Source organism: Alligator sinensis, unplaced genomic scaffold, assembly GCF_000455745.1.
Source record: "Alligator sinensis unplaced genomic scaffold, ASM45574v1 scaffold159_1, whole genome shotgun sequence".
NCBI classification, from domain to species: domain Eukaryota; kingdom Metazoa; phylum Chordata; order Crocodylia; family Alligatoridae; genus Alligator; species Alligator sinensis.
In genome coordinates, this window is record NW_005842222.1 from 1,764,954 (window position 1) to 1,779,165 (window position 14,212).

Here is a 14,212-nt window from a genome sequence, read left to right on the forward strand (position 1 = left end):
CAGCTGGATGAACGATCTCTGGGTTTGTGTGAAGAATCCAGCCTCATCACTAGGCAAGAAGGTGTGGAAGTAGTGGAAGATGAACCAGCAGTAATGCAGACAGTTGGAGAGAAGCTGTGTAGTGTAGCTGACCTGACTGGTTTGCCTTTTGAATACAGAGATCAAAGGAATGGAAGGGGAAGAAGTAGAAAAGAGGGGACTGCTCCACTTGTGATTTTCTGTCCCTGTTAGTCCTGGTGTAATACTGGTGGCAGCTGACATTTAGACACATGTAAGCTGATTAACTTTTACCCGCTTTGGGAAAGGATTTGTACAACTTCCTGCTTAGGCCATCTATGTGCACATTATTTTTCCCTTCTGGGAATACTGCTATCAGATAATAATTATGAACACACTAGACACATGGTGTTTTTGCTCCTGAAGACAGGTTTTTGAGAGCTTGTTCCTTTTTGTTTGCCAATATAACAAAAAGGAACAGCCATGGTCAACAGTAGATCAAAGATTTTGAAAAGGAGGATGTAGTCAGGACTAGACTTGGCTTCTAGGGTTGGCAGGGTGCAGCAGGTGCCACTGGCTGCCTGCCTGACTTGGGAAGATGGTCTTGGCAGCCAGTTCCATCAGGATTGGGCCACTGGCTCCTGCAGACAGCAGGAGTGGAGGAGGAATTGAAAGATGTGATCATACCACCACACACCATCTGGATTTACCCTTGGTCATACTATTGTCTATGAGCACTTGAACCACCTGATGTTGAAAAGAAGCTGATATTGAGTTCCAGAAAACTGATATGTAATATAGGCAGTGAACTATTCCAGTGGCTATATAAGGTACTGGCAATGAACACTCCCCATCTAGGTCTGAGGCTACGTTCAAAGCATCTCTTTTCTGGAAATCTGTCCCTTTCTGTAGGAAGGGTCTAACTTGAATGAAGTCCAGGGGCACTCCAATAAAAGTGTTCCTTATATAGGCTGAAGAGAGGACTTCTCTCAGTTAATGAGACCACCTACAATGCATCTGACCCCAAAGAAAGATAAAAAGCTAGCTATCCAGGAAAATGAAATATAAATATGTCCCCCACCTCCATATATTTAACTTGTATTGGAACTACTGAAAATTATTTGGCGAATACTCAAAGCATAACTGAACAGGACAAGGAATTGGAAATGATTCACTCCCACACAGAATTAGGACTGCTTGATGTGGAAGCAAGCATCTTCTAAGTCACGGTACACACCAGTTTCTTTGGACAGCGATATCATTATATCTCCCAGTGTTAACCCATATAAAGTCTTCATGCTTGGGATGCTGAGTTTTCTCAAGTCACAGATGATTCTCCCTTCCTGGAATTAGGAAAAATATGATGTTGAGTTTATTCCTGAGGGTGCTACACATGATCCCTCTCAAGAGCACCCCTATGAGAAGGGTGCTTATTTCCTCTGATATGAGTTTCTTATGAGAAGAGTCCCCAAAGAAGACGGGGGAAGACAGTAAAGAAGTCTGCTGTCAAACTGGAACTATTAACTATCCTTAATAGCATCTTGTACCCAATCAGAGATAATAATCTTACATCAGGCATTAAAGGAAGAGAATTAGACAAGATGTACTTTTCCCTATGGAATCTGAAACGCTCAAGCATCTGTCAAAAGTGGTCTTTGGGAGTTGCTGGCTGGCAGAACATGCCAAAGGGAATCTGCCTCTCTGCTGCATTTTTCATTTTGCTCTTTATTTAATGCTACTTTACAGACATGCACATACACTGGAGGCTAGGTATTGCCCCTGAGACTGGGTATTCCTTCAATGTTAACAGCAGAGAACTTTTTCTGAAGCTGAAAGTTTGCATAACATGGCTTTCTTTTGGCAGCAGATGCAGTTTGGCAGAACCCCAGAGACTCTAAACTTTGATTTCTTCCAGACCCTCTTCACTAATGGGTAAATATTTGATTACCTTTTGGGAGCAACTCTGAACTTCAAAGCTATGATTATATCTGTATAACTACACCAGTAGGCATAGCTGTATCCTCTCAATCTGAGGTGTTATAAATTGTCCTCAGAACATTACTGGCTGTAGAGACCAGCACAGAGTTATCTGATCAAACCTGAAACAACTCATGCTCTTATACAAGGGTACACAAGACATTCCACTTAAAGCCAGGCAGGGAAACAATTGTTCTTTATCTCAGAAAATCCTAAAAGAAAGGCAAATGCAACTTTGCTTTTTTTCTACCATTCCATAACATCAAGATGGCCTGATACACCTATAATTGGAGAGTAATGGCTGTTCTCCAAAATAAGATCCTGAAATTACTTTTATTTGAAGAAAAGAATAGGAAGCCCTAATGTGGTCCTCAGTAGCAGTATATCCAGTATACTCCTCAATGAGCAATTGCTCTAAGTGGAGTTTCTTCACAATGCAGAAGTATGCTGGACTCTGGAATGTGGACCATGTCTAAGACAATGGCAGTGGGGGTAGATTCAATGTCTACTCAAGTGCGTGTGGTGCCAATGAGTATGCTGTTCTGAGTTTGAAAGAATACTCAGTGACTGAATTTAGGGCCACAAGAATAACTGAAGAGCAGCCTTCATAATGTCTTTCTGTACTAATGGAGTCTCTGGTGAAGAAGGAAAGCATTTGAGCTTTCTACAACGGGTTGGAAGAATGTATACTGTTAATTCCAAAGAGATTCCATATATTTCCAGGAGTTTCCAGGATGAAGCTGATGGCAAAGGTTGCTGGGCAGTGTTTACAGTGGAGGCACTGGAAACGGTAGTGATGGAGAATTCTCTGTGACAGAAAAACAATGATATTTGAGATAAACATGTTGATGATGAGTGACTTTGGCATCTGAGCTTCTATAAGAAGAGGGGTTTGCACTGAAAAGGAACGGTTTAAGGAAACTAGCGTTCCTTAAAATGATGCTATTTCTTCTTTTCCTCCTTGAACTCTGTACAAGCTGGAATTCTGTTCCCCTTTCCTCTGAGGCAGAATCTGTCAGAGAGCTCTAAGTCTACCACGTTATTAGAATTTACTGAGATTGATTCAAATGGCAATGAATAGCAATACCCACACAGCTTGCAAGGCAAGTTTAGTAAGGGCTAACTGAGCTAGTATTTACCCTGCTTCTCAGGTAGGTCTTGAAGCCTGTGCCAAGTTCTAAGCTGCTGTGGCTAGACAGCTACCAGCACCCCAGCTAGCAAAGAGAATGCTGGCTTGTGGATGTTGACCTACATGGCAATCATTGCAATGTGGACATGCCCTAGACAAAAAGGTACAGCCATTTCCATTCTATTCTCCCAAGCATTATGAAGATTGGAATGTCCAACCTTGGACATAGGATGGAGCACCAAAGCCATGGACCACCAGTTTAGCTTAACATACAGGAAATGCAGCTTGTTAAACCACCCAAATCCTTGGAATGTACCTGATCAAAAATATAGATGCTTTATTATTTTAATATTTTAAATAAAAACTATTTTCTTGAAGAATAGCTTGCAGAATATCAATATATGCAATATTTTCCATTTCATGACTTAACTAGGCAAAAATAGGATTTTGCTGTTTTAAAAGGTTGATTTGATTACCTATTGGGTTAAACACATGCATCTTCATCCCTGCAGGTAGCTTTTTCTCTCCTATATGAATATTCTCTATCTTCTGGTCAGTGGTGTTAGTTAATGTTACTTGTACAGATACCATTTGATCACCATAAATGCACCGCTGTCTTGAGAAGTGATAATGAGCTGATAATCCTTTTCCACTCATTCGATGAAGCAATTCATGAGTTTCCATTGGCACAAAAACTGGAGTACTGACCTGTTACACATAAAAAAATAAAAGTTAGTAAACATCACACTAGCCAACTCCTGTAGATAGTAGTGCAAGAAGATGTATGACACTTAAATACTCTCCTTCATGCTGAGCTATAACTCGCTCTATTCTGTGGAAGGTTTGGGTGTGCAAGGAATAACAGATCTAGAAGCATGCTGGTTTTCATGAAATTACCTTCAAGCTTTGATTCAAGCTATAGCAAAGAAAAATATTCGTGCACCTCATTTGGTGTGCATGCGCACGCGTGTGAGCGTGCGTATCTGGTTCAGTGTGCATGTATGCATGTCTGTGTGTGCATGGATGTCTGGTTCTGTGTGAGTGTGTGTGTGTGTGTGGTTCTGTGCATCCGAGTGTGTTTGTCTGCATGTGTGTCTGTGTGCACGCAAGCATGCACACGTGTTTGGTTTTAGGTGTATGTGTGCGCGCATGTGTGTTTGCATGTGTGTGTCTGGTTCTCTCCTCTCCTTTTTATCTCTCTTTTTTCCCCCTCTTTCTGCTCTTTTTCTCTTTCTCTCATCACAACATAGATTTCATAGACATTAGGGCTGGAAGGGGCCTCGAAAGATCATTGGGTCCAGCCTCCTGCTCAAGGGGCAGGAAGTCAGCCGGGGGCCCAGCAGCATAAGCATCCAAATGTTTCTTGAAAGTGTCCAGAGTACATGCTTGCACCACCTGTCCGGGGAGTCTATTCCAGGCCTTGGGGGATTGGACAGCAAAGAAGTTTTTCCTTATGTCCAGCCTAAAATGGTCTTGCAGGAGTTTGTGACCATTGGACTGTGTCATCCCTTGGGGTGCTCTGGTGAACAGAGTGTCTCCCAGTTCCTGATACATATCCCTTATGTACTTATAGACTGCCATCAAGTCACCCTGAACCTAGACTTCTCCACGCTGAAGAGTCCCATGGCTCTTTTTTAACATGCTTAACAAAAAAAGAATACACAACAAAGGTAGTATATGAAATTTTGTGTATTGTCACCAGGTTTAGAATTTTTACAAAACCTGGTATTTACTGTAAAAAAAAATAAAAGAAAAAAAGTAACATTTATGATTATTAACTATATTAATGTGCAGTGCATCCTGCCATGTACTCCCTGCCCTGTTCTTTTTTTTCTGGCCTGCTAGCACTCTCGGACCTTATAGGGTAAACATTATGTTTTTTTCAGCACTCTGGCCAAAACTGTTGCCTACCCCTGCTCCAAATATTTCCCTTGTCTGCTGTGGACCACTCCTGTGCCAGACACAGAAAGTGCAAGCAGAGAGATACTTTCTCATTCTCAACAGAAATGCTGTTTCTTGTCTGCATTTGGCACAAAGCACATTCCTTAATCTACCCATTTCACTGGGTCAGTTGACAGAGGAAAAGCAGAGTCAATGGAGATCTCTTTCTAATCAGATGCTCTCTCTCAGGAAGCAGGGCACTGAGGAAGAGAATCAATCAGAGGGGCGAAGAGAAAGTTTGGCCTTCAACATGTGTAAAAGAGAAACTACTGGTTTCCCCCTCATCTTTTAGGGACTAGGGTAGGAAGGGCGAAAGGGCATGATCCAGCTTTTACCTCTCTCCTTGGCCTGGGAGAGTGAGGAAAAACATTTTTTGATCTTGCAGGTCTCCTCACATTCTTCAATTTACAAGCATGGGAGAGAAGAAATAGGTATGTGGGTTTTTTTGTTTGTTTGTTTAAAGGCCAGGGAAAAAATGAAGGAAAGAACTGCAGAGGCTGGTTGGAAAGATACGGTGAAACAACAGTGAGGTATTTAAGGGAGCAGAAACAACAATAGGTGAATATACAAGACTGAACCAGAAAAGAGAGAGCATAGTCACTTCTGCATGGCCAGAATTAAACAGATCTACCAATGAATCATATTAGTCTCTCCAACTACTAATGTCAAGCATTCCTTTTCCATGCTTACTTCTTTTACTTTGCCCCATCCCACCTCAACTCATTCAGGTTTTTTCCTTCTTTACATCCCTCTCCCTCTCTCATATACCTGTACCTATGTAAAGATGGTAGATTACTTAAATTATACAAAATTACATGAGATTTAAGAAAATAGTTATAATATAAATATCAAGCTTCGTTGTTCATTCTTTTGCTGTCTGCTTCCTGCCATAAGCAGCAAGAACAGCAAGAACATTTGGGTTCATTCCACCCTTAATCCTAGCCTAGACCAGAGGTTAGCAACTTCTAGGAGCAACAGACTGAAATAAACCTGCTTACTCCCTGGCATGCCAGTGCTTCCGACATGTTCCTCCCAGCCTGCCACATGTGCAAATCCCTTTGTTACCGTAAAAGTGCCCCCCCCCAAAAATGCTGCTGATATCTGGGTTTTATAAGCAAAACAAAAACTGCTCCATAGGATGGATCAGGCCACAGGCTATACACTGCTGGCCTCTGCCCTAATGGGATACTGGGGGGCCAGGGCAGAAGACTTGAGGACACCTAGGACTAAATCCTATTTCACCTTCACATGCTTCAATTGCACTTTTATGAATATGTAATGGCAACTTTTAGCATTTCTGCATAGTTTAGATTTTATTTCCATCATGGCAGGATAGGTTCATCTTGTATGCACCTCAGTAGAGGAAAATCCTCCCAGTTTTTAGCCCAATAGGCAGTGGCTAGGAAGCAGGAGATCCAGGGTCTAGGCCCCCTTCATCCCAAACAGAGATTTTAGATTTCTCTAAGTACCAGGAAAACTATACAGCAAATAATGGAGGTGCCAGCTATGAAACAAGGGACTGTCCTAGAGTCTGTCCTAGAGTTAACATACTAGGCTAGAGAACTGGATTATGTCGCTGCCTCTCTCAATTTTCCTACATCCATGGTTCTCAGCCTTTTTAGATTCAGGGCATCCCTCCATAACTTTTTTGATTTTGATGTCACCCCAGTCAAGAACCACTGTTGTGCTGCCTTGGCTTACACCGTGGTGATTCCGAATCAGGGCACTGTTGCTGCCACTACAGCCAGGTAAACCTGCCCCATGTGCCTTGTACACAGCCAGACTGGGAATGGGTTGCAGCAGGAGCACATGCATTAGGGCATGCATGCAGCAGGAGCATTAGCCTGCATTAGGGCTATGTGATCAACCTAAGGCAGGCCAGGAGTGCCTACTTTTGGCACAGTCCTTCCCAGTTCAACCCTGTATGCTCCTCCCAGAGAGAGGCATGCAGGACTGCTGTCCTAGGTGGGTAAAATACTTATGCTAATAACATACTCCTCATGTTCTGGATGTTCCACTTTTGACACCCATGGCTGGATCTGAGGAGGTGTTTACTCCCAAATGCAGGGGAAGCTGATAAGAGCTGTGCTGCTAACATTAAGACTGCTTACAGATGTGAAAAAACAAAAATGGCACTTTACTTTCAGCTCAGCATGCCCCTACACCAAGTGCAACACATGCCCAGAAGAGGCATTGTGTTAGTTTGACCCAATTTGCCCAACATCTACATAGATCAGGGGCTACAGCAGGGCTTGTTGGTGCTTTCATCTAATAGCTGATTGAATCAGCTATTAGATAAAATTGCCAAAAAGCCCTGCTGAAACCCCTGATCTATACAGTTGCTGGGGAGCTGAATCTAACACAATACCTCTTTCAGTAAAGCGCTGTTTTTTTGGGGGGACGGTTTTCATGACTGTCAATGGCGTAAGTGCCTTAAAAATGAACAGTATTTGGAAAAAAGCAGTACCTAGAAGGCTCCATTAAGCACTCAAAATTAGTGGATACTTGCCAATTTTGACTTTAATCTGTTCCCAATTTGTAAAGTAGGGATAATACTGCTTAGGGGTGCACTGATAGATATTTTCTGGGCGGATACTGATGGCTGATTTTTAATGAGCCATATCAGCTGATAATGATCCAATTACAGATATGTAGCTGGGCAACTTGGAGAGCAGTGTCTGGCTGGTAAGTCTGTTGTGGGGGAAGGGGCGAGGTGGGAGGGGAAGGAGGGAGGTAGATTGAGGCCCCAGAAGTGAGGAAGGGAGTAGGGCTGCAGTAGGCGGTGCCCAGCCAGGGCAGAGTGCAGCATGGAGCCGTGAGTTCCAGCCGCTATGCACACCCTGGGAGGACATGTGACCCCCGATTTATGCATGGGGTGAGGGTGGGCTGTTGCTACGGGCTGGGGTGGCTCCAGGCTCTTCCTGGTGGGAGGCTGGGCCGGGCTGCACTGAGGGCAGGCAACAGTGGTGCTAGGAAGGGGGCTACAGGAGGGGGCTGCAGCTACCTCACAATTCCCCATAGCTTCCCTCCCAGCATCGCTGCTGCCCACCCCAGCTCCCCACCGGAAAGAGCCCAACACCACCCTGGCTCTAGCCCACAGCGGCAGCCTGCCCTCACCCTGTGCACAGATCCAGGGGCACATGTTCCCCATGCCCTTCTGGGGTAAGCATAGAAGCGGAAGCCATCAGCCCTTCACTGCACCACCTGGATGAGCTGCTTGCGGCTCCGTCCTGCGCTCAACCTGAGATGGGCAGTACCTACCCTTGCCCCAGTCCCACTCCCTCCCTTGCCGCTGGGGCCTCAATATGCCCTCCACTGCACCCCTTCTCTCACAACAGCCTGCTCTCCATGCTGGTGAGCTGTGCTCCTGGCCACCTGCCTGCTGTACTGAAGCTGCACACATGCATGGGGCATTTATCAGTGACATTATCAGCCACATTGACCAAGAAAAGCCAATTGCCAATACTGTTAATTTTCCTTATATTGGTGCTGATCTGATATGGGACAGATGTATCGGTGTACCACTAATACTGCTGTATCACTTCACATGGAAGTTTGTAAAATTAACTTAACGTTTGTGAAGTTCTCATAATGTGGTGATGGGGGCCAAAGAAAAACATGAGGAAATTATTCATTTTGTATTCAGACCAGTACTTTGGTGGTGTGCAGTAAATAAGGCATTGGAGTACACACTGAATGGCTGGGGATAAACTGAAAAAATTAATAGTTGTTCATTCAGAGAGCACAGTCCATCCAATACAGTGAATAAAGCAGGAATCCTATGGAAAAGCTAACACATGATCATACAATTAAAAGATCTTAATGTTTGTACACGATGGGGGTCAAATTAAAGTTGGATGGCCATTTTAAAGTCCTGGTTTTCTTAGTTTTTGTATGCTTATATTTTACATTTGTTCAAATGTGAATAAAAAGGAGATATTTAACATGCCACCAGATATATATCTCTATATCTATCTAGATCTATATCTATATATCTATATCTATATCCACAGACAAATAGGTCAGTCTTAATTACTGATTTCTCTTTGGAATCAATACATCATTTTTTTCCTGCAACCCCATACCTGGTTTAGGAACTGCAATACCTGAAAGGACACTGTTACTTCTGTAAAGTAATTCTGGATAGAAAAATATTCTCTAACTGGGCCTTGGAATTACTGTACTGTAGTTTATTTAAAAAAGAAATATATAAAAATATTGCTTTCACCATGCTGCAGGGCGTGTCTTGCATATCAATGTGTAAGCAGTTGGAAATGGACACTGGAACCAAGAAGGCATGTCTCCCTCCCACATTTTTAGTAGCTCCTGAAAGGTGACAGAAGCCTGAAGGAGGAAACAGCCAATGCAACTGCTGGGAGGGAAATAGATTAGTTAGGAGGAAACTAATGAAAATGAGACTGAAGGGAAATAACCTGGCCTGATTGGACAAGATGCTGTGAAATGGGACCAGGAAGGGAGGCAAGGCTGGGTGGATCCAGAAACACAGCAACAGGACTGTGGTCACACCCTCCTGGCAGCTGGCAGTCCCAAATGCCATAAGTTATGCGAGCTCACTGGCTGGTTGGCACAGAGTCTTCCTGGAGCCCCTGCCTGCACGCAGCTCTTGATCCCAGAGGGTGATAGCTACTGTTGTTTATTCTTTCCCAAACTCCTCACTCCAACCTCAAATTCAGCAGCAGGGGGAAAAAAAGAGGGGATTAGCAGTATCAGTGCCTAATATCTAGGCTTTGGAGCCGCGTGAAAGCTCGGGCTGAGTATCACTGATAACAGCAGTGCTTATCTCCTGGGCTCCAGACCTCAGTGCAAAAAGGGACTTTGGGCAGACCCTATGCCAGCCAGCTGGTGAGCTGTACAGCTCACAGTGCATGCAGAGCTCCCAGCAGGAGCTGTGCTCACATGTCAGAGGCTCAGAGAGCCTCAGAGAAGTCATGGTGCATATGGCACACAAGCGAAGGGAGGTGCAACCATGTTACTGCACCTCCCTCTGGATGTCTCCCTGGGTGAAGCTAAGTACCTGAGTTTAAAAACCAGTATGCATACGATCAAATAGGCAGACATTGGGTGAGGAACTCTTACTGCCTACAGTGCACAGGATGAACTTATTCTTGGGAGGAATCAGAGCCGTCTCATAAAGGTGGAGGGATTCCCTGGAAAAAAACTAGCATGTGACCCAGACTGGAGATTCTGACATTTCCAAATATGAGTGCTTGTCTTTGATGTTTTAATAATGTTATTTTATGTCACTTTTATGACAAAATCATGTAGCAGATCTAATCCTGTAAAATACTAAGCAGGGAATTTTGAGAATGTGCTAAGCACTTCATTAGTTTGGGATTCCAATACACACACAAACATATTTTTAAAAGATGTGAGTCCTTTTCACTGCTTTTTTTCCTCTTGCCAGGTAAATGCAAAGAACACGTATTTATTTTTAGAGTGATTGTGGGATGGTGAGGATGTGGTAAGGAGGTGGTGATGGCTTCATGTAAACTGACAGAGAACATGGCAAGTCTTGTAAAAACAGTTTTCTAGTTTGTTTGGTTTTTTTAAATCTCTTCAGTGCATAGAGCTTCAATACTTAAGGAGCCTATGGGTGAGATAACTGTAATACTCTGATCTATAAAAAAAATAAATCTCCAAAGAGTTAATAGAACAAGAAACATCTAGTAACCATGAGATAACCTACTACAAATCTTACACAGCATATGTTTAAATAATAAAAGTCATTTGTGTACCTTAGGATGGTTTATGAAAATAACCAATCAATTCTGCAGACACAACATTATTTCTAAAGGAAATCTATGTGACTCATGATGCCTGTAGATACACAGAGACAAACCACACATATTTTATCAGTTTATTACAGTAAGCAAATAAGCGTGGAATGAGAGTGCACATAACTGTCTACTTAGCGCTTACTGAAACATTTATAAGAGCTGTTATTTCCCTAATAACAGACAGACAGTATGCAATTTTAGAGAGGAGAAAAGCTTCATATTTTTTAACACTTCACTAAAAAGTAACTGAAGAGTGTAAAATGAAAAATACTCTGTGCAGTTAGCTGGTAATGGACCATATTATCAACTCAAGTTAGATTTATAGGATACAAACTAGTCACTAATAATTATTTTATGACATAGCATGAATGTGTTTTTTGGTAGAGATTATTCAGATTAAATTTATAAAACTTTTTTAATATAGTTGTTTAAATTATTAAAATATAGAAGTTAAACTGAGAACTGGCAAAAATAAGATATGCAAATTTGAAACAACTGTTCTGTGAGCCAGTCTGTTCAATACCTACATTTTAACAAGCTAACTAAGGTATGCTCACTTAGAGTGAAATGTACTAAGGTGCTAGGGTGAGCACAAGGCCTTTCACACTGCTGAAGTCACACAGTGGGAGGGCATTGATAAGATGCAGGCAGAATGAGTTTACATTGGGCTTCCCTACCTCTGGCAGGCTGGCAGTGATTTCAGTAAAGGATCCAACACCACACACAGAAGTTGTAACTGTATTTTTTCCACAAAAATATAACCAAAATTAAAATGGTATCAGGAGCCTGACTTACAGGCTGTCTGTCTTCTTTTACCGACCAAGGTTATTGGACTAAAGACATTTTAAGATTGCTGTCAATATTTGTTGCAATCCTAGCCACTACGGGGCTGGTAAAGGATGCCATTTAGAAAATACTAGCAAATATATGAAACAGTCACAGATAATTCACAGAATCATAGAACAGTAGGGCTGGAAGGGACCTTGTCTAGTTCTGCTCAAGGCAGGGTTGTCCCTGACTAAATCAGTTCATGTTAATATGAAAAAGCATTACCTAATTAAAAATAAGTGACTTAGGTTCATTTATATCTAGTATAGACATCAGAGCTGAACAAACTTTTCTGCACATTTATTTTTTAAAAAGGGGCCCAAATAATTTCTGACCTCATTTTTACTTTATATTTGTTCCTTACTTGAATAATGCTGTAGTGACAAATGTATATTAGCTGCTGAAACAGCTTAGCATGACAGATATATGACTGGATAAAATGGATATTATTGAAGAAAAACACCCAATTTCAAAAAGCACAAAAATTATGATTCTATTCCTTTAAATTACATTCTGTAAAAGCGATGGACTGAATCATTTAATCTAACTAGCTTTTCTACTGCCCTCCTATTGGCAGTATCCACGACATAATCCAAGAATGACCTACTGAGCTGTGAGCTATATTCTCTTACGCATACTGTAAGGCTATGCTCCAATAACTCCAGAATATTTAAGAGGAGGAGGAGAAGTGCTGTCTTATAGCCCAGCCACATTTACATGAGCTTTCTATTTAAAAACTATGAGGGGAAGTTAAACCTAGGTTTGCAGTACTGTGGGAAAGATGTGGATTGAGAAAAAATGGTGAAGAAAAGGTAATAGACAAAGAAGCAATATTAATTTCCATCAGCTCCTCTACCAGGTACATATTGCACATGTGGTCAGTGCCATAGTCTCTCTCTCAGCAAATGTTTTTAAAATTAGTCTTCCAGCTATAAATTAGTGGTTCATACAAGATGCAACAGTAAAAGGAAAGCACTATGAATCATAGAAAAAATGCCAACATAACACTATGCCTTGTAGCTTGTAAGAATGGTATTTCTTTTATTATGCAAACCTCAGGACTTCAAAACCACATAAATAAATATCAGCAAGGCCTTAGTTGTGCTCTTAAAGATGACTAAAGGAAACAAAGAAAAGATAGCATGTTTTGAAAAAACAAAAGACAAGGTAAAAATAGTTAAGAACCCATCTTCTGCAGCTTCTAGCAGTAAAGATAAATACAGCATTACTGAGCCTTGACTAGGTTATCTAGAAAGATGTTTCACAATTTTACATTAAATTCTAGAGAATATTTTAGATCTCTCTTTCTTACAGTAATGGCTCATGCAACACTTCCAAAAAACCACATCCAGTAACATCTTTCCAGCCTTCACTGCAGGAAAGTTTGCCCTCTATTTCACCACAAGAATTTGTTTTTTTTAAACATGCCATCAAAAATAATAGTAATAGGCTGCTGACAGATGTGAAAAAAAACACATAACCCGTGCTTTACCAGCATCACATTAAGTTTGACACAGCTCTGCAGCACCTGTATAGATCAGGCACCTTAGCAGCGCTTTTTGGCACTTTTATCTAAAGCTTATTCAATCAGCCAGTCCATGCCCTCTTCTGGGCATACACTAGGCTTGGCGCAGAGGTGTACTGAGTTTAAAGTGCCACCTTTGGGTGGTGGGTTTTACATCTGTAAGCAAAGTCTAGTTAAAGAAGAGCAACAGTACATTTCCCTAAAGTGACTGAAGTTGTAGGACAACTAAGATGGGTAGTTAGTAAATTTTATATATATAAAACCCTTCATCTCCCTGCCAAAGGTTGTGAAAGGTCCATAAACTTATGGGCACTCCATAAAAGTGAGACTAAAAATGTCTGCCCATAAAATTAATTTATAAAAAAAAAAAAGAGGCATCCGTAAGAAATGGAGTCATTTGTAGGAAGCCCTGAGCTTCACTGAGGCTCTTGAAGTAAAACTAGAGGCAAGCCTTGATGCACAAACAGAAATGAGCAGCACCATATGGTATTTGAGTGGGAGTACAGCATACTGCACTGAGCTCTGTCAGGGGTTGCTGGCCCAAGCCCCTTCCCTCCCTCCCTCCCAAACACGTGCTGCTCCTGCAATGTCCAGTCCTTGTTTGTAACAGTTTGCCTTGCAGGTAGGCAGACAGTGGTCCTTTGGGGGAAGCAGAATGGGGATGAGGAGACTGATGCGTGGGCTTTTTGAGCAAGGTGCAGTTGGAGGTAACAGTGTGTGGGGTGAGTAAGGGACACCTGGGGGGAAAAAATCCAGTGTAAAACCATAGCCGCAGGCAAGCAGGGTTCTTCACAGAGGTGCACCAATCAAGATTTTTTTGCGCCAATACCAATAGCCGATGTTTAAGGAGGAATATTGGCCAGTATCGATCCAATTTCCAATACGCAGACCAGCAGCTTGAAGAGCTGAGTCCAGCTGGTAAGTCTGTTGTAGAGGACGGGGAGGGGAGAGGGAAGGAGTCAGGGTGTGGATTGAGCATCTTGTGGTGAGGGAAAGCGTGGGGGTGGGGGCGGGACT

The 14,212-nt window shown here is 42.2% G+C and overlaps 1 protein-coding gene across 1 annotated transcript in view; it reads right to left on the reverse strand.

Moving 5' to 3' along the window:
- The window catches only part of LOC102374573 (AP-3 complex subunit beta-1), a 174,342-nt gene that overhangs the window by 39,789 nt on the left and 120,341 nt on the right, over nt 1-14,212 (reverse strand). The window contains exon 18 of the mRNA XM_014521527.2: nt 3,580-3,811. Within this exon, the coding sequence (XP_014377013.2) occupies nt 3,580-3,811 (232 nt within the window). The remainder of the gene's footprint in view (nt 1-3,579; nt 3,812-14,212) is intronic.